The sequence below is a fragment of the Meleagris gallopavo genome, chromosome 1, assembly GCF_000146605.3.
Source record: "Meleagris gallopavo isolate NT-WF06-2002-E0010 breed Aviagen turkey brand Nicholas breeding stock chromosome 1, Turkey_5.1, whole genome shotgun sequence".
NCBI lineage: Eukaryota > Metazoa > Chordata > Aves > Galliformes > Phasianidae > Meleagris > Meleagris gallopavo.
The window spans coordinates 90594667-90614539 of NC_015011.2; the positions used below are offsets into that span (position 1 = coordinate 90594667).

A 19873-nucleotide genomic window follows, 5' to 3' on the forward strand; every position below is an offset into this window, starting at 1 on the left:
AGTTAAATTGTAAAAAAAACACTCTTGATTGATGACAGATGGCCTGATAGTTTTGTAGAACGTACTGCAAACTAGCTAGCTGTGAGTGCTAAAAACATGAACAGTGATGGGCAAAAAGATGTAGCAGAAAGGAACAGAACAGTTTGTAGGTATCATGAAGGAAACTGGTGATGTGAATGTGATTGTCTGCTAATATCTTGAGGACTGGGTCCTAAAAGACAGATGAAACACATTAGTGATCCATACATATTCAAAGGCACTGCTGATTCCATTTATTGTTATATTAAAACATAGTTTCTAACATTTATTTCAGAGAAGAGTTGAAATGTAGGGCTTTACAAATATTTAAGGTGACTGCAAACATGAATTATTAATCTTGTAACTGTTTCCTGTGTCATGAGGAACGTTCTAAATGAACTTGTTAATTCTAAACTACTGTTAAATATTAAATTAGAGGTTGTTATCTCTGGTTAGGGGGAGGCTGCAATGATAAGTAAAAGAGGAACAGTTGTTAGGTTGCATAATTTCCATGAGTTATTTTGTGTGGTGTTTTTTTAATAATAAAAAAAAAAGAACAAAGAAACTTTCAGAAATTAATAACAGTCAAGTAGTCTCAGAGCATGCAAGACTGAGACCCAGACAACCTGATTAACCTCGTATCCTTAAAGCAATGTTTTGCAAAATACAAGGAAATGAGACTGCTCTGACTTTGTAGACTGAGGTTACTTCTGCCCTCAGTGGGAGGCCTGGCCTTTAGTAGAGACTCAAATTTCCAGGCCTTGAGCCAAGGAGAGTGGAATTTGTGAGCTCAGTCTGTGGAGCGTGTGTTTGCAAGGGACAAAACACGTAGGCCACATTATTTCTCCATCACCCTCGCTGGCTGACAGGCTCAGTGGTAATTGTACCTTAGAGGCTTCTGGTCCTTTATCCAGACGGTGACAGGTTGTAAAGAAGCAGCATAGAGGACAAAACCATGATAAACTGAACAAAGTCTTTAGGCAATAATTACTGTAAACAGTAATGTAATAATTGTGATACTGAAGATGAATAATGAGAGTTGAGTTGGCTAGATCTCCAGCTATTGCATCCATTAGTTTTCTAGTTGTCTGGGATGGCTGATTATTTCACAGAATCTAAAAATCGTAGGGATTGGAAGGGAGCTCTGGAGATCATCTAGTCCAACCTCCTGCTAAAGCAGTTACCTGTAGTAGGTTACACAGGAGGGCATCCAGGTGGGTCTTGAATATCTTCGGAGAAGGAAATTCCATAATCTCTCTGGACAGCTTGCTACAGTGTTCCATCACTCTAACAGTGAAGAAGTTCTTCCTTAGGTTATTATCAAACTTCCCGTGTTACAGTTTCTTCCCATTGCCTCTTGTTCTACTGATGCTCACCCTCAAAGAGTCTGCCTTCATCGATTTGACTCCTGCAATTTAGATGTTTATGAACAGTAATAAGATCCCCTTCAGTTGTCTTTTCTCCAGTCTTGAGGAGTCCCAGATCTCTCAGCCTTTCCTCATATGGGAGATGCTCCAGGCCCTTAATCATCTTTGCTACCCTCCACTGTACTCTCTCTAGGAGATCCCTGTTTTTTCTAACTGAGTAGCTCAGAACTGGAAGTAGTTCTCCGGATGTGGCCTCCTCAGCAGAGAGTAGAGAGAGAAGATCACCTCCCTTGACCTGCTGTCCACACTCTTTTTATTGTACCCGAGAATGCCATTGGTCTTCTTAGCCACAAGGGCACACTACTGGCTCATGGCCAACCTGTTGTCCACCAGGACACTCAGGTCCTTCTCTACAGAGCTCCGCTCCAGCAGGTCAGGCCAATAACCTGTACTAATGTATGCGATTATCAGATTCCTCTCTGCCCAGCTCTCCAGCCTGTCCAGGTCTTGTTGAATGGCAGCACAGCCTTTTGGTGTGTCACCCACTCCTCTCAGCTTTGTATCATTAGCAAACTTGCATTCTATCCCTTCATCCAGGTCACTGATGAAGATGTTGAACAAAACCAGACCCAGCACCAATCTCTGGGGTAACACTGCTAATTACAGGCCTCCATCCAGGCTTGTGCCACTGATACAACCCTCTGAGCTCTGCCAGTCAGCCAGTTCCTTACTATTGAGTACTGATGCAAACAACTGGGCTTGTTCTCTTCTGTAAAAAGTTGGTGATGAAGGAGTGTTGTTGGTAAAATACAGTCATAAAATAACATTTGTTTAGCTGCAAGTGGGAAATAAGACAATGTATTGACTGCTACATGTAGAAAAATCTTAATAGTCCTCAGTAGGTGAGTACAAAGTATAAAAGTGTAAAGTTTGTATTTAGTTTTAGGCTCTACAGTCCTTTCTAATGAAGTTAAAAAACAACCTTTAATTGATGAAATAATACTTAAAAGTAAAACCAATGAAACAGTGGGAATGCACTTCACTTAGTTTCTCACCACTGAAAGTCTCTCTATGAGAGAGATTGAAGTTTCATAATGTAAGCGACAAAGACAAAACATGATTTTACTCCACTGTATTTCTTGCCTTTAACTATGAAGAAGCAATTTGGCTTCAGAATTGAAACTGTTTCCCTAAGACTCCTGAAAATGGCCTTCTTACACCAGATTCTTAGGAATGCCTGTCGTGGTAATCAGCAGTACACCTTACAGGAAACTGAGAACATAACTCAAATGATTTCCTTTTCTTTTTCCCATAGGGAGAAAAAAAAGAAAAAGGTAGTGTGAGTGATGACCCAGATCTTTTCTGTTGACTGCTTGGCATTTGCTTATCTTCTCCTACATTTTTTAAAATTTTTTTGTAATGTCCAGTAACAGTAAGTGGATGTTATTTATAGTGAAATGCCTAACAGTATTACTTGTGAAATTGCACTTGTTTTGGAGTTCAGCAAGAAGCTTTATTGCATTGCTGAACATGATTGATGAGATGAAAATCGAAGCTGTTGAAAACTCTAAATGTTTCTATTGTAGAATCCTGACCACTAGTTAAGATTGTAATACTCAAATTTAACAGAGTATTTAGGATGCTAACTTCTCCCTTCTGTTACGATCCTTGCGGACATGAAGTGAGTAAGAACTCCTCCCCTCCCACAACTGCAAGGATTTCCTAACAGTGAGTAGAAGATGAGGGGGTGATTTCAAAAGCAGTGCTCAGAACAATCTGTTTTTATACTTTGCGCCCTACCAAGAACCAAGTTCTTGTAATAGTTTAGCTACAGTATTGCAAGGTATTTCATCCAGAAGGAGAGGTGAGGAGTTTGAAACCAAGTGCAAGATTTTTTAGGTTATACATTGTTGAATTTTGTGAGAGTTGTTTTTTTTAATATACTTAAAGTCTAGAAAAACAGCTGCTTGCTCATTAATTGCATAGTATTTCCCATTTTAATAATGTCAAAAAGCCTATCCTTTTATTTTGCTCTGCTAGAAAAGCAGATTGTAAAATCCTCCAGATAAATCTGGTTCACGTGTCTCTTTCAAAGCTTGTTATTCACCATTGTATTACTGGTCAGAAGCAATCTTGTGATTCAGAAGCACAGGCATCAATTTGTCTGATTGATTATTTATTGTGGTTTCGGTTCAGTGAGCAAGTAGCAGCATTCATCTTTCTCCATAGTTGTTTTGGCGCAGAGTCAGGAGTAAATCAATGGTTTACAAGCAATGGTCTCACCAGGTAACTCCTGAGGAATAACGTAGAAAAGTGGGGAAGATGCCATGGCATTTGCTGAAATTGAATCCATCTTGTGATCAGAGCCATGTCCTCCTCCTCTGCAACTGTCTACCCAATACTTGTTTTAAATACAGGACCTAAAAGTTTTAAACCACAAGTATGTGCACAGCGTAACAGTGTCTGTTCAGTTTTGAAAGCATTTGTTTGGGTGACTGCTGCAAAAGGAAGAAAAAACTGCCATGTTAATTACTTGTATGTAAAATGTAAGTATATTCTAATACATCTACATACCTACATAGCTAAGAGGTACCCATAGACTCAAATTTCAATGAGAGCTAAAGTCTCTGTGGCTGAACACACGGCTTGTGACGATAAGGACTGTGCTGGGGTTCAGCAGCCTGTGGGTTTGTGGCAGTACTCTGCTGCTGGAGAAATTCAGACCCAGGCCTGCCTGCTGGGGGTGAATACCTGCCCTAAGCTGGGACGTGTGCCAGAGGAAAGGTGGCTGCTGACACCAAAACGGAGATCTGAGCCTTTCTGAGGGATGAAAGCTTCACGGTGCTAAGAGTAATTCATAACAGATGCATGGTGCAAAATTCAACTGAATTAAGTAAGTTGAAAAATAAATCATAATGTTACTTTTTTTCTCAGAATCACAGAATGGCCTGGGTTGGAAGGGAGTTCAAGGATCATGAATCTCCAACCCCCCCATGCAGGGCCACCAACCTCCATATTTAATACTAGACCAGGCTGCCCAGGGCCCCATCCTGTCTGGCCTTGAACACCTGCAGGGATGGGGCACCCACAACCTCTCTGAGCAGCCTGTTCCAGCACCTCACCACTCTCTCTGTAAAGAATTTCCCCCTGATATCCAAAGAATTTTTTCATTCATTCAATTTAAAAACAAAAACTGGGTTATTCAACTGTGCAACAACATTGCACAACTAATAGTGACTGTTTCTTAGAAATTTTACAGTACTGTTTTCAATTTCAGGTGTTCTTTGTACCTGCAGTGGAATTGTCCAGGCTTCCTGGGTATTCATTTCTCAATAAGAACTTTTCCTTCACAACTTCCTTTTCACAGTTGTTGGGGGTGATAAGTATCATCAGAAGAACATTATTTCTGGGTTACTTCTTTTAGGCTGATGGACTGTGAGAATATAAAGTCCCCTTTGGTGGCCTTTTCAAGAGCGAGCCCAGAACCTACCTGATATTCAAAGGCAGTTTCTTACATCATCTGCCATTGTAACATCTGCCTGTCTCATGTTAGCATCAGTGTACATGAAAGGAAAGAATAATCTTTGTGTCAAGCATCTGCAGTCAAACTCCCGTTTCCATAACACATCAGAAGCAACACGCTTGTATAAGAAGAGTCTAGGAGGACTGACTTTCTTCAATATTAGGACAGGGAGCCTGAGGAGCCATCTTATTACTATCCTCAGCTGTTTTCTAGGAGGCCTTGGAGGAGATGGAGGCAAACCTATCTCAGAGATGCACACTGATGGAAGGAGAGATAACAGGAATTTGGGATATTCTGATACTGGGAAATGTGTTTTCAGAGTGAGGGAGATCACATGCCTGGGTGCATGTGCACAGGGCTCCTATCCCAGTGACATCCTCAGACGCACCTCACCCTGATCTTATTGCTCAGAGTGGGCATGGAATTAGATGATCTCCCATGGTACTTCCTAGCCTCTCCGGCACTTCTGTGCCTGGAGACTTCTTCATCCCAGCATCCTGCTCCTCAGAAAAAGCAGATCTTGTGCACCTGAATATCTGAGTTCTTGGCACAGGGGAGGAAAGAGAGAGCTGGCTAAGCTACATGAGGCATGTGAGGTGTAAAGTTGGCACATAGGTGCCGTATACGTGTGCATACTTCCCCCAGCTAAGGCGCTGGAGGGTCTGCTGCTGCCAGGTACTGGGGAAAGAGAGCAGTGATCCCAGACTCTTCATGCTGATCTTGGTCTTGCAGCTGCTGATGTTGGGTAAGCCTTGATCTGTCCTTTCTTTCTTCAGGCTGCAGAATATAGTTACTTTCCCAGATGTGAAAGATAATCAAGATACAGTGCCATGAAAAAACAGGAAAAGGGAAAACATTCCTTCCAAGGTCACAGAGACAGCATTTGTTTTTACTAAGATTGTCTTTGACTCTTAATTGTCCTTATGGAACATTAGCTTTGAAATTTCCTGCAAAATCAACTGTGTGCAAATGACTTCGTTTAAATGAAACTTTTGACCTTTTGGAATATACAAATGTGAAGTCTCAGGACACTCAGTATTTTAAACTTAAGATTTAAATCATGAAGCTATAGCCTCCAGCTAAAAAATAACGTTCAACGTTCATTGATCTAAGTTGTATATGGCAAATTTTCTTTTAGTTCTCAGTGACTTTTTTTTCAGTAAGACACTCAATTTTTCCCTTTCTGAAGATCTGACATGACTGTAGAAACCAGCTAGTTGAAGAAGTTGGAGACAGCCAAAAGATTTTTCAGAGCATCTTTGAGATAATTATTTCCAGACAGAAGACCTTAACGTAATTTTTAAAAAGTTGCCAGTTAAGTAAGCAGTAAAAAAAAAAATACTAAGTGGAAAAAATTAAAATAAACAATGGCATAATTATTTTACAATTAGGAAGGAATAGATGGAACCACAAGAGGCATACTGATGTAGAGCAGTGGTTTTCAGCCTGTAGCTGGAAGACCTTTCTGGTGTGGGAGCTACTTCTGAGAGGGTCTGTGAAGGGACATTAGGGAAAACATGTGCATTTAAGCTTTGAAAAGGTAGGAGACAGCTGGACTGGAGGGGCATATCTGGAAGAGTGAGGCATGGAGGGGGAAAAAAAGGCTGTTGCATGTCTTGGGAGAGAGCCAAGAGTATGTGCTGCAGAAACAGGCCAGCCAGCAGTACACTTGCACTTGAACACTGCTGAGCATGAGCTGGTAAGCCCGAAGTTTAGCCGTGGGGCTAGCTGTGCAAGGGTTTTCTAGCACGGATGTCCCAAAGTGCAAATGAATCTGTGCTGCCTGGGGATCTGAGGTGCCGTAACCATATAGAGCTATATCATACTGTATGATCTCCCTGGCGCTTTTTGAAAATAATCTGGGGATACCTGCTTTCTGTTGTATCATATGTACAAATATGCGAGGTCACCAACTTGATGATGTACACTTGATGAAAAAAAAAAAAAAAAAGTGGAAAAATTTAGTCTTTATGGATGCACTGAGATGAGGCATTCAGGGTAATCAGATTCCTCCTGCTTCCAGGCTTTAAAACTAACAAGCTTGTTTTATAACTAATGCTGCTTCTGGAGCAAGTTACACAAACTGTCTATCATACGAGATGTGTCAGAAGATGTACCCCTCCCTTTCTTGAGTTAGCCCCCTTTGAACTTTTTGTTTCTCTTCCAGAATAGAAATATCTCTACGAGCACCTATTTTTGACAAATTTAATGTAACTCATGTTGACATGTTCTCTTGTTGCTGTCAAACAGTCTTTTGCAAAATAGGCATTATAGGGAATTGAATAGCTTTCTATACAGAAGAGAAAGAAGGAATCTCCCAGCATTTGAAATGTGTGACAGAATTACACATTAGGTTCTGTGTGTAATCAGGCTTTCATCTGTTATCCTCATATGAATTCGGAAAAAAAAAATTGCAGAGAGTTTTTAAGGTAAGTTCTGAACTGACATACTCTCCTGACAATCAGAAATGAATTGTTACTTTAAATGTCTGTGAAACAAGTCTCTAGTGACATTTTTAAAAGATTTTGCATGACAGAGCCCGCTTCTTAATGTGTTTCATAAGACTTAAAGCAAGGTTTAGAGTAAGCCATCTGAGTTGCAACTACCGCAGGGGAGCATAGGTTTTCATTTTTTAAACGTCTTGTTGCATGGGAATATTTGGATTGCAAACACTTCTACTTGCTCTAAAAATGAACGTGGTAGGAATAAAAGGTCCATTGACAAAATTGTTACAGTATGCTGAGAATCAGATCCTTGATCAAAGGTCAGAGATCCCAAAGTTACTGTGTCTGTGTTGGAGAGGTTAGTTCCTGTTTAAAAGAGCATGCAGTGCAGAAGCTTTTGGAAGAGACAAGTACGCATGAAAGCAGAGCTGTAAATTAGGAGATGCTGGCAGAGGCCAGCCACAGGATGAGGCTGCACAGGATGAAATGATGTTGTCACTGCTGGTCAGGATTGGGTTTGCGCATAGAGCTCTGTATGTCATGTTGCTCTGAGTCTTGCTCAGATTTTGACTACAGATCAGTCAATCATAGTGCAAAATTCCCTCAGAAGACAAAAAGAAACAAAGTTAGGAGAAATGATAAAAGGCACGTGGTAGGCAAGAAGGAAGTTCTGAGTGTATTTATTTTGCCAGACCATGTATAATAAATGGAAATCCTATCTGGGATCTGTAGTTTGAGTCATTGTAAATGTAGTACCCCTCCACGCTGGGTTCTCATTTTGCCCGTCTATAGTCTTGTCTAAAATTAAGCTGTTCATCCAGTTTCTGGATGCTTTCAGTTTAACAGTTGCTGAGCTCATGGCTGAAATTTGAAGGCAAAGTTGGATGGGGGGAACAAATAGATATTTCCTACGTTTGTGTCAGAGCACTAGTTATTACCACATGTTTATAGATAAATTCTGAATTCATCCCACTATGTATTAGGAAAAAAGCAGCTGCAGAGTAAAAGACACGCAGTAAAAGTTAATTGTCATTGATCAGTTTATTCAAAATAGTGCTTCATTTGTGGTGGAAATGAGCATTCAGTACCTTGCAGTACCGTTGAACAATCTTACTTCAAAGACGTTTTATAGTTTTCCCCTTGAAGAATTGGTAGCATTTGTTTAGCAAATTGGTGTAAGCCTCGTTCTGTTTTCTTAAAAGAAATGTCTGGTTTCAGGACTGTTGTAGACTGACTTTTATATTTGAGATGGACCAAAGTATGATAGAACTGATGGTTGAATTTTTTAAAAGCTTACCAGTGATTATTTAAAACAGTTTTACTTCTTTGTGTCTTAACTGAGATGGGAGAGGATAGCCAGTAAGGTTAATTCTTTGTGACATGACCAGTTCTTATGCATTCTTCAGACTCATTTTTACTATGGCTCGTGATGAGTAAATAGGGTGCATTATAGAGCTCAGCAATTCCTTCCTCTGCGATTTTTAGGACATCTAGAGCTTTGGAAAATGTTTTTCTAATATGAGAATGTGGAAAATAATGTAACTTTTTTTTTTTAAGGTAAACAGAAAAGACTTAAATCATTATTTTTTTTTTTCCCAACTACTCCTTCTCCAACTGTGTTTGTCTTTCTCTTACAGCAGAAATACATGTGCTTCTTTTAAGATGTGCAGAAAATAGCAACTTAATTGGTGTGCCTGATGTCTAGCAGCTGCCACTGCTGGAATCTGTGGAAACTAAAGTAGTATATAGAAGATGAAATGCATCTGGCTTTGCAAATGCTTGGGAGACATGGTGTTTATATATGACTTTCTGTAAACCCTATATTGAGATTCTGCTATAGCCTTCATCACCAATTACAATGTATTTAATCCTCAATAGAAATTTCATTTTCCAGTTCTCATCATGTCTAAATTCGCATATTCAGGTATTTTTGGCATTAGCATAAACATACCTGGCACGTAAAGCTTGCATGTAAATGGGTATTTATATATCTGTTTTGATGTTTATGCATACAAATAATTTATTTTACTTTTCGTTTACTTGCACTCTTTGCACGTCCAAATGCTGCACAAAAAGGGATTTTGCCTTTAATTCTAATAGTGCTAAGTTAAAAGTAAAATTAATATAGAAATAAGTGCCTGAGACTCAAAACCTTTTGGGTATTGCAATGTTTTCGTATTAGAAATCAAAGTCTTAGCAAGCTCTTTTATTCAAGAGACTCTTCTGAGGAGTGTGACAGTTTCCTAGGTAGGTTAGCTGCCACTTCCAGCCAGAATAATCTAAGCAGATATAGGTTTCAGACTGGATGAGTGTTTTAAAAAATTTTGTTCTTAGTTTAGGTGGGAGCTGTGGCAAAATAAAATTCAAGCGCAGTTTGAGTGTCTGCTTTGTTCTAACAAGAAGAGTTAATGTTCACATATGTATAATCACTGTCCTATTTTTGCAAAAATTCTTTAAACAATAGAAAAGGAGGAGAAAGAAGCATTAGGAAGGTGAGCATTTATGTAGGCTAATTTTGAGAAAGAAAAAGAATGTTCTTCAGACCATTATTCAGAAGCTTCTTCAGAAAATTGATAGTGACAGGCTCTGAATTTATCCTTAGAATATCAGAGAGGGCAGGGAAAGATCAGGATCACATTTTTTCCATGGTGATTCTTCTTGTCAGTTTTTGCATTGGGGGTTTTTGGGTTTTGTTTGTTTGCTTTTCCAGGGGGAGCAGGGCAGGGCAGAGGAGTTGTTTGCTATTAAACATGAAGTTGATAAAGGACTGGATCTACCAATTTCTTGTCACGTTCCTAGGCTTCTCATGTTGCTATTTCTTCTAGCATTTAAGCAGTTCTCATTCTTACCTGATCTGCTTTTACTTTCTTTCCTTATTACCCTGTAGTAATAAGTAATCAGTATTTTAAGTACAGGCCTGTTTTAGTGGGGTAAAACATCTTCACGAAAGTATACTTCTTTATGTCATTACAAATGTTGAGTATAGTGACTTTTCTAAATAAGAAAGTCCATTATTCAGTAGAACACAGATGATAGAAGTTGTTTATAGCAACATCTAGCTCTTCTTCATAGTTTAAGTTGGCTTTTTATGGTAAAAGATAGCATGTATCATTTGTCACAGAAATCCATGTTCAGGAGGAGAGCAAAAAGGAGGAAGGTAGTGTTGTGTGCAGTCTACAGTTTGTCTTAGCCTCTGAAGGAAAATGGCGATGTACGTCACTTACAGTTTGTGTTAACCTTTGTTATTATCACAATGACTATTTACATGTTCTATCTTATGCTGATAATAATGCTCATTGTTGCAGGCAGATACAACGAAAACCACAAGCTCCTGCAGTCACTTATGCAACATATCGAGGTTCTGCAAGGATTAGGCAGCTACTGAAAAGTCAGTCAGAGAAGACTGAAGAAGGAGAAGAAAGTACTGAGAACAGAAATGCTTCAGTGATCAAAGAAAATGGAGAAATCCAAACTGTTGTCACTCCAAAATCAGAACACTTAACAAAGGAAAATGGAGAAGATGACGATAAAGATCATGAAGATGATGTCATAGTAAATTCTTCTACAGTAAAAATGGAATTGAAAAAGTCTGGTGAAGCTCAACATTACTTGCATAGCAATAAACATGAAATAATGCCAAATGCCTCAGCTTCACCTACTGGATCATCCAGTGGAGTAGACTTAAAACATACACCAGCTTTAGAAGCAAACAAAGTTAAGAGGACGTATTCACAAGATTCATTATTGTCATCTAGTAGAAACATTGAGATCGCAACCAATTCTACTCATCAGATTAACAATGCTCCTAGTGCTGTGGACAGTTTGTTTGGAAAAGAATATGTACTGCTGGGAGAAACAGAAGCTCAATTTCAAATGAACAAAAATGCCACTTCTAACTGTGAAAATGAAATTCACTGTAGTGATCACTCCTATCAGCAGTCTGCAGAAAAAATGCAGGATGACAAAGTTAACAAAGAACTCCAGTTGAGCAAGGGAGAATATTGCTGTAATCATCAAATAAATAACCACTCAGAACTAACATCAAATGTACAGACGTATCATTCCAGTACTACGTTCCAGCAGCAAACAGGTGAGCACGCAGGCAGTGCAAATAAAGATAGTGATCCAAGAAAAAGTGATGCACAGAAAATTGTGGCAGCTGCAAAAAGAGAGCAGAATCCACAGAATTTTCTTGCTACTGTTCTTTTACCTCTTGATGAGCAGACATGCACCTCGCTTAGCATGGAGTCCAGAGGAGAAGAGTGCATAGTCACAGGTAATCTGACTGCTTCAAAGTTAAATCTTAAAAATGATAAAGGCACGACGGTGGACCAGGTGACTTGTAATGAAGAACTGAATGAGTTTGGGAAACCAATGCATGTACAAAAGGAGCATCAATTAAACCTTGTGGAAAACTCTAAAGATACTGCCGCACCACAGCATTTATCTTGTCAGGAAAAAAAGAAGGTTTTGTCAGAAGCTGCAGTGGAAAATTTTGCTTTATCATGCACACGTGGATGTGAAAATGTGAAATCTAACTTAGATCAGCTGACAGAATCCCTCTCTGTTAGTTTTGAGTCTTCGTTTGAAACAGTTGACTGTTACTCAGCTTCTCTTCATCCTGATTGCAAATCTGTAAATAAAACTATAGTGAAAAGAGGAGTTGGCTCAAAAGATAAGATAGACACTGTTTCTACTCCTGATCTTGAATGTGAAAAGAGCAAATCCTTTAAGACTGTAGATATGAGCCTCTCAGAAAATTCTACTCCTACCCATGGTACAGTTTCCCATAAAACTGTGCAAGATATTCTTGAAAAATCATTAGTTACGCTTGCAGAAGATAACACATCAAAGGCTGCACCTTGCCCTTTTGTCAGCACTGGAAGAACAGATGATACTACACCTGCTGCTTCTAAAATCAATGAAGCTGGTATGAATGAAATGGCTCTTGCTCCTTTTGAATCTAAGAATTGTATTTCTGAACTTTCCTCTCACATTTCTAAATCACAAGAAAAAAATCTGGAGGTTTCTGATTCTGTCCTGGGATGTGAAGGTAAACCTTTGACTGACCATTTCTCTGTCATTTCTCAAAAAGACATCGTTTCTGCACCTCCAACTAGCTGTGAAAATAGACATATTAATATTTCTTCTGAAGTTGAAAGCAATAACAAGCATGGGATATCATCCCCGGTACTTTATTCTTCATCTGACAACCAAGGAAAAGTGCCTTCTCCTGCCGCTATCTCTGAAAATGGTCAAGTTGCTAGATGGTCTGCTGCTTCCAAGCAGGACGGCTGTGTTCTTGTGACTGCTGAGTGTAAGAGAATAATCCCTGAGAACGGAATGACTGAGACACTTTGCTCAGAAGACCTGAGAGCTTCATGCCCATCCATTTCTCTGGAACCTGAGTTCACCCCAGCTGTGCTCCATCATTTTACTTCTGAAGTAAATGTGCAGGATTTTTGCATCCCCAGGTCCCCTTCACCTACTCAAGAATCCAAAGAAGGCTCAAAACTTTCTATTTCTGCCTTGAAAACATCAGGCATTGCACAAGAGGACTGTAGCTCCTCTGGTCACAGAGTTGGTGTTGAGGCAGAGGATCTATCCTCTGCACAGCAGGCTGATGACAGTGTCTTGGCAGAGGCAGTGCTATCACCTGTGTGTCCCTTGAAAAGGGCATCCAAATCAAAGTGTACTGAGGTGTGCAAAAATGCTGTACAAGAGGTGAATCTTTGTAACCAGACCACTAGTACCTCAGAAGCTTGCTCTGAAACAGGTGAACAAACAGCTGCTGCAGCTATAGAATCAAATGATCTCTATTTTGCAAAAATATGGAAGAATACTAACAGGGTGGGACAAGACTGCACTAACTTGCAAGAAGCTGCTCTTTTGTTTAAGAAAGCTGAGGAAATAGTGGACTCTGTTTTACACTTGGCTATAGAGGAAATAATAGCAAAACAAGCTGTTGGTGTCTGCCAAGTCTGTGGGCGAAAGGATAGTTTAGTAAATACAGATATTCTAAATGATCAGAAAACTGTAACTGTGCAGCTGGAAGCAGAAGAAATCCAGTCAGCTGTGCATTCATTAAAACATTTTAATGAGAGCAGTGGAGGAGGCTCATTTTCATTTACAGGAAATGAAATGCATGATACAAATAATCAAGATGAAACGATACCATCTTACATCCCTGCTAAAATTGACCTACATAGTGTACTGGCATTAAAAGCAAGAGAAATAATTGATGAAGTTATTAACTCAGCCAAACAAAAACTGACATCCAATCAGTGGCAAGGCAGGGAGAGTGAAAAGCATTCTGAAAAGATTGAGTGTAAACCTAAAGCTGAAAAGCCAGAGATTTTAAATCTGGATGGTAATTTATCTTCCAAAACACAGAAACTAATCAGAGAACCAGTAGGGAACACAGAAACTCAGAATATAAGTATAAACTGTGGAAAGGCAGTTTGCTCAGGTCCTCCTTTGCTTTCAAATAGTACAGAAAACAGCATAGATGGGCTCCAAGGAGATGAAGATATACCAAATAATGCATTTGCATGTCAAACAAATGGATTTCTATCTGCTGGTATTTCAGTGAGGCGAGAATCAACTCCTATGATACCAGCAAAAGAGGAACATGATAAAAAGGTGTATGAACATCTGGCTGCAGCAGAGATGTGCAGTAAAGCTGGATTATCAGCAACAAGTAGAAAATCTGACGTGTCTTTACATTTAATAAATAGAGATGCAGCTGTTACTGAAGAAATATTTCTACCATTGCAGTTAAGTGATTCATGCAATAATGCAGATATGCCAGACCTCATGTTGCTGTCATATATAAATGGTAATTTGTCATCTTTTATGCCTGATGAAGAAAGTATCAGCTCACAAAGTGAAAACAGAGTCAAAAGGAGTCCTCACGGTTCTGTGGAAAGCAGTGCAGAGGGTAATCTGGATGAACACAGTGGAAGAGAGGCTGCAGAAATGTCTTCACAAGTAAAAGCAGCCTTAGAAGATTCAAAGGTAGGGGAGAGTGAAGAGGAACCTGCAGAGGGGGCAAGCGAAACACTTGTCAATATTGAGTTAAATGCACAGTTAATTGACTCTGAATTGCCTGCTACTGGAGAGCACAATGAAGGGAAAAACTACTTCAACTCAGTTTATGTCCAAAGTAAAGAGAATCTGAAAGAGTTGCAAATGAAGGATTCAGATGTGCAGAGAAATGATCAGCTTGAAGAAAATAGTCTGGACTGTAGGAATGACACGAAGGAATCGACAGATCTTTTAGGCTTTTCTCCACTAATTGAGCAATGGGAAAATAGTTCTTTTACAATCGTTTATGAAGGTGCCCTTCAAACCGAGAACAGATCTGTCTCTAATGATGTTATACAAACTAGCTCACTTTCTCCTTCTGATCTGTCTTTGGATAGTGTAGGTTATCTAATGTGTGAAAGAGCAAAAAATAAAAATGAGCCCACCTGTTTTTATGGAAAGGATAACAAGTTGAATAAAGCTACGGAGGGCAATAGCTCAGAGTCATTTCTGAGTGTGGAAGCCAAACGCTATAGAATATATCCTTTCTCTTTGTCTCCAATATATGAAGACGACAGCTCCCATGAAGACTTGCTGTCTGCAGACATGTCACCAGAAGGCCATCCTAATGGAGTATCTAAAGATAACTCTGACCATACTTCTGTGTTGTCCCTTCTGCAATCAGTTTCTGAGCGCCTACAGTTGACTACTCAGTTCAGTAAAGAGGAAGATGAGGAGGGAATGGAGGACGAGGATGCGGACCAGTCATCATGTGAAGGAAATGTGCTTGATGTTGAGAGAGGAGGAGAAGAAGAATGTCTTTCCAGTCAGTGGACAAGGAATCGAACACGAACCGTTCTGTCAAATGATAGAAATACATATCCATTACCTGAACAATCACCTTTTCTTTCAAAAGAGCAATTTGACTCTAAGGAGCAAACAGAAGAGTTTCAAGATGAGACTTCTCCTGGGCAAACATACTGCAACCCAGTTTCACAGAAAGCTGATACTACTCTAAATCATCCTCCTACGAGTGCATATTACCAGTACTTGAGATCTGCCAACAATTACTCCTCTGAGAAGGGAACAAGATTTGGAAACATTCTCCAGGATATATTGCAGCCAAAGATTCGTTGGTCCCAAGATCATGCCATGCCCAAACTGGGAGAATTGCCAGTGGTAAGATGTCACGTCAATGTTAATAACCAAAGTGGTTAGTCCCAGATCAAAATTTCTGTTTTGCCTCATCTGTTTTCAGCCTCTCCCCTTCCTGGGTTAATTAGACTGTTTAAGATCATAGATTTTAAAAAAAACAAAAACAAAACATAAAAAAGTCTTCTGATAGAATAATTGAAAAAATATATTATTTTTTTGTTCACACAGGTGAAAGATAGATGAAAGCAGTTTCTAATTGTAAAAGAGGAGATGTGAACAGAAAATGTAATGAAAAAGTATGCCTAATGGCAAGTCTATAAAATAGGAAGCAGGCTTCACTATATGAGGACATTTCAATCTGAAAATCATGACATTGCTTTTTGTATGAACATTGTTCTTTCACTCCGTCCAATTTTAAGATTAGTAGAGCTGTATTTTCAAAAATACATAATTACCTGTTTATGGAATTATTTTATTCTTTCACTGCAAAATCTTACTTAAATTGCAGGTTGGTTAATGAATAATACAGCTGCTTCTTGTTAGCATTCCTTTTTAAGTGTATTTAAAGCAATGCAGATGAAGGAATGGAAACATTTCTTGTAATGTTTAGAAACTGAAAAGTCTATATAAACCAAATGTGCAACTGAAGAAGCAGGTCTTCTGGCATTGGGAATGCTTCATTTTGTGATGGGATCTGATTTGGCTTTGCCACTTTTAAGATGTGTAGTCTTTCTGTGCTTTCTATGCTTTGTGCTAATGTTGTGGATATTTATAGTTGTTTCTTGTGTCTTTTTAATTTCAGAATCTCGTTGACAGGGCAAGTCTCACATGCAATCCAAGACCAGGAAAGGTAAGTAGAACTTGGATGTTACGTGATTCAATAGATATACTATGATATACAGAACAATTTATTATAGCACATTTTTTTAATGGGAAGTATCTGACATTTTTCTGGTTTTCAGTATTTTAATGTATCATCTGCTTGTATGTGCTAACCGTAAGATTGTATGGTAAAAATACTGCCACTAGTAATTTTACTGTATTTCCTCATCTGCTACTGCTGTTTTATTTCTATAGAGTGCTTCATAAAACAATGGGCACAAAATGAGTAGTTTTTATTCCATGCAAAAAATTAACTGTCTGTGCTGTATTTTAAAATGGGCCTTCATTCATATGTGTTGTGTGTTGTTTCAGATTATTATTTATGATATTCATGGTGACAAAAGTAAACAAGAAATTCATTCTGATGTGCTAGATGCCACATCCTGGATCTTTCCCATTGGAGCATTACTTAGGATAATTAGAGGATGGTAAGAAATCCAGGTCATATTTAAACAGAATCTTTTCAAAAGATTGCATATGTTTTTTCTTATGTTTTTGTTTCTTTATGATACACATCTGAACTGCAAGAATGTCTTTTTATTTCTTTATAATCAGACTTCATACCAGTGAAATAAGCATAAAACAAGGTTTCACATGCTGCAGTACAAAAATATTGTTCCTCCTGGGAACTAACTTCAAACAGAAAGTTCCTAATGGAACCACAAGTAAGTTTAGATTTCTTGCTTACTGAGACAGTAAAGCAATAATCGTCACTAGAAGCACATGTATGCCAAAGAAAAGACTGTTGTGTTTTTGTTCTTTTTTTAGTTGAATTTCATTATAGATTAGATGTTGCAAAAGGACCATACAACATAGAGATTCAACTACTGCTTGTAATGTAGCATCTAAAAGATTGTGGATGCAGAAAGATATAGGGGTGCCTTAACGGTAGATTTGGCAACTGTCCACTTGTAAAACTGTAGTTCAAAATGAAGTAATAGTTTTACCTTGGAAAGCTGGGGACATTACCATATCAGCTGTTGCTTTGAAATTTATTTGGTGGTACATACAATGTATGTTTGGTTCTTGGCCATAGTAATGTATATAGCATTTATACAGTTTTGAGACATATTTGATTTTGCATTTCTTCGTGTTCTAACAAAACATAGAATGCCATTATTTGTGTGTGTGTGTTTTATGCCTTATGTAGTACTTGAACATTCTTTGATATGTCAACTAGTGTGTTTGTTCTAGTAAAATAAGGCTTTTTATTTACATAGTTATTGAATTATATTTTTATACACATCATATGTTAATGTTAGTCTACCTTCTGGAGGAAAAGAACTATATACTTTACTTAAAGCACATAAATGAAGTATTACATATCGTAAGTAAATGTGACTACTGAAGGAGAATGTAAGAAAGGGCTGATAATTTGTACCATAGAAACAGCTTAGTAATAAGCTTTCCAGTAAATGTGCTGTATAAGGACAGTCTTAGCAAACAGCAACAACTCAGTTCATGATTTCGTTATTACAGTTGGATTTTCTATGAGAAACCCAAATTCCAGGGTCAGAAATATGTACTAGAAGAAGGAGAGACTGTACTGGATCACCTTTGGGATCTTCCAGGTGTGAAACATCATCGAAGAAACCTCACAGTGGGTTCAATCAAACATGTAACAAAGGTATAGACTTTATTAACAATATAATCACTTACATAATAAATTTCTGTTGTCAGCAGTGGTGCATTACTAACAATCGACTATGTGTCTTTGCAGATTTTATTCAAATTTGTTGTGAAACACATTTTTCACTTTCAAGGTAAATCCCAGGGCTTTAGTTGCTGAGTGTTTACTCTGTGCTATTAGCTTTTGCACTAAATTTATTCCTGAGTGTAATGAGCAGGTATAGAGTATCTTTTTTTGCCACTACCTTTGTCTGACTCAGCAACTTGTAGTTGTTCACCCATTCAGTTAACTGAAATTAAATGGAATCAGTTCATACTTTTTTTAAATAAGTGCTTATCTTAAGTTTAAATTACCTCCTGTGTCTGTATCGTTTCTCTTTTGGACATTAGCAATTGGGATTCCCATCCCATTTGTACAGCATGGCCTTCAGAAATTGTCACTGCCTCCAGCATTTTGTGTTACATGTAGATAGGTGGTACACCTAACAGCATCTAGCTCTATGTACAGCCAGAAGTTTAAAGGGCATTTTCTTTAAAAGATGGGAATCAAATGTCTAAAACAAAATACAATGCAGCCATTATTATTCAGTGAATGAGGAATACATTTACCAGATCTTGTGATTTAAGAAGAATTAATGCTCTTTTTGTTTAGTGTAACATTCCACTTATTCACTGTGCAACGATCCTTTATTGTGACTGAATTATCATTTGTATCACGATATGAAAGCGTTTCAGAAAAAGTGCTATTTCTCTGTTCTCTGCTGGTATACAAGTCATTTTAAAATTGATGACCTTTTAGTCATCAGTACAGCAGCATAATGTCATAATAACAAGTAGAAGTACTTCTTCATTCTCTTAAAGACTTAAAAATACATGAACTCAGAAGAAGCTGGCTGAGGGCATGAACAGTGAAGTTAATTTGTTTAGCTTGAGTAAATGTTAAAAGCATTTGACTAAATGGGATTTGAATAATGATTGATAATGTGGAAGATAGCTAAATAATGGAAGAAATTCAGTAATAATGTGTAGAGCTATGGTCTGATGCGTAGGAAAGCCTGATGTGTTTTGGGTATATAAGAAAGGCCTTGCATAGGAGAGACAATGGTGTTAGTTCCGTCTTGCTGGATAAAAATATCTGTAGTAGAGCTAAGTAGGCTGAGTGTTGTTCTTCTTCCAGTATGTTTTTCATTTGTATGAACACAGATGGAAAGCTTCCTTACAGTGTCCTGTTTTAATAATCAAAACTATTTCTCATGTCACTTAAATGTCCAGTAGGTTGTTTGGGTGGACTTATTTAGAAGTACCTAGTGGTGTATGCAACTACTGTGGGTATAGATTTCACTGATCAAGGTTTTATTCTCTGAACCTCAATTTGCAAATTCTCCTTTTTTGAGGTTACACATCAGCTACTGTGGAACTTGTTTTAAAAGGTAGTTTACCATTGTACAACTTTTTTAAATTTATTTTTTGTGAAAAATATAGGCTTTGGTTTTCAATGACAGATAAACTGTTTGTCTTTTCAGCAGCTTAGGTGTGTGATCACCAAGATCACGTGTTTTACTGTCATTCTCCATAGCCTAAGCAGCCCATTAGCTTTTCCCCTGCCAAGTTGGATTATACTGGCTGTATGTCTAGGCTATCTGGCTTGTCTTCTGATTCTTCTGGTGGCTTTTTTATGGTAAATGTTTAGGGGCTGTTCAGATGCCCAGAGGTAGCAGGTTTGAAAGCTGGGTAGATATTTGAGAAGAACATGACTTACAAAGAATAGAAAAACAGATGTTTACTAAAGAAACTGTAGGAGGAATGCTTAATTTTTATTTTTTTTAATT

At 38.3% G+C, this 19873-nt stretch overlaps 1 protein-coding gene across 1 annotated transcript in view; it reads left to right on the plus strand.

Moving 5' to 3' along the window:
* Positions 1-18075, plus strand: part of LOC104913878 (very large A-kinase anchor protein-like) — a 34031-nt gene extending 15956 nt beyond the window's left edge. Inside the window, exons 4-7 of the mRNA XM_010721854.3 lie at positions 10658-15557; positions 16336-16383; positions 16728-16843; positions 17895-18075. Of these exons, the coding sequence (XP_010720156.1) occupies positions 10658-15557; positions 16336-16383; positions 16728-16843; positions 17895-18048 (5218 nt within the window). The 3' untranslated portion in view covers positions 18049-18075. The remainder of the gene's footprint in view (positions 1-10657; positions 15558-16335; positions 16384-16727; positions 16844-17894) is intronic.
* The last annotated feature ends 1798 nt before the right edge of the window (positions 18076-19873 follow it).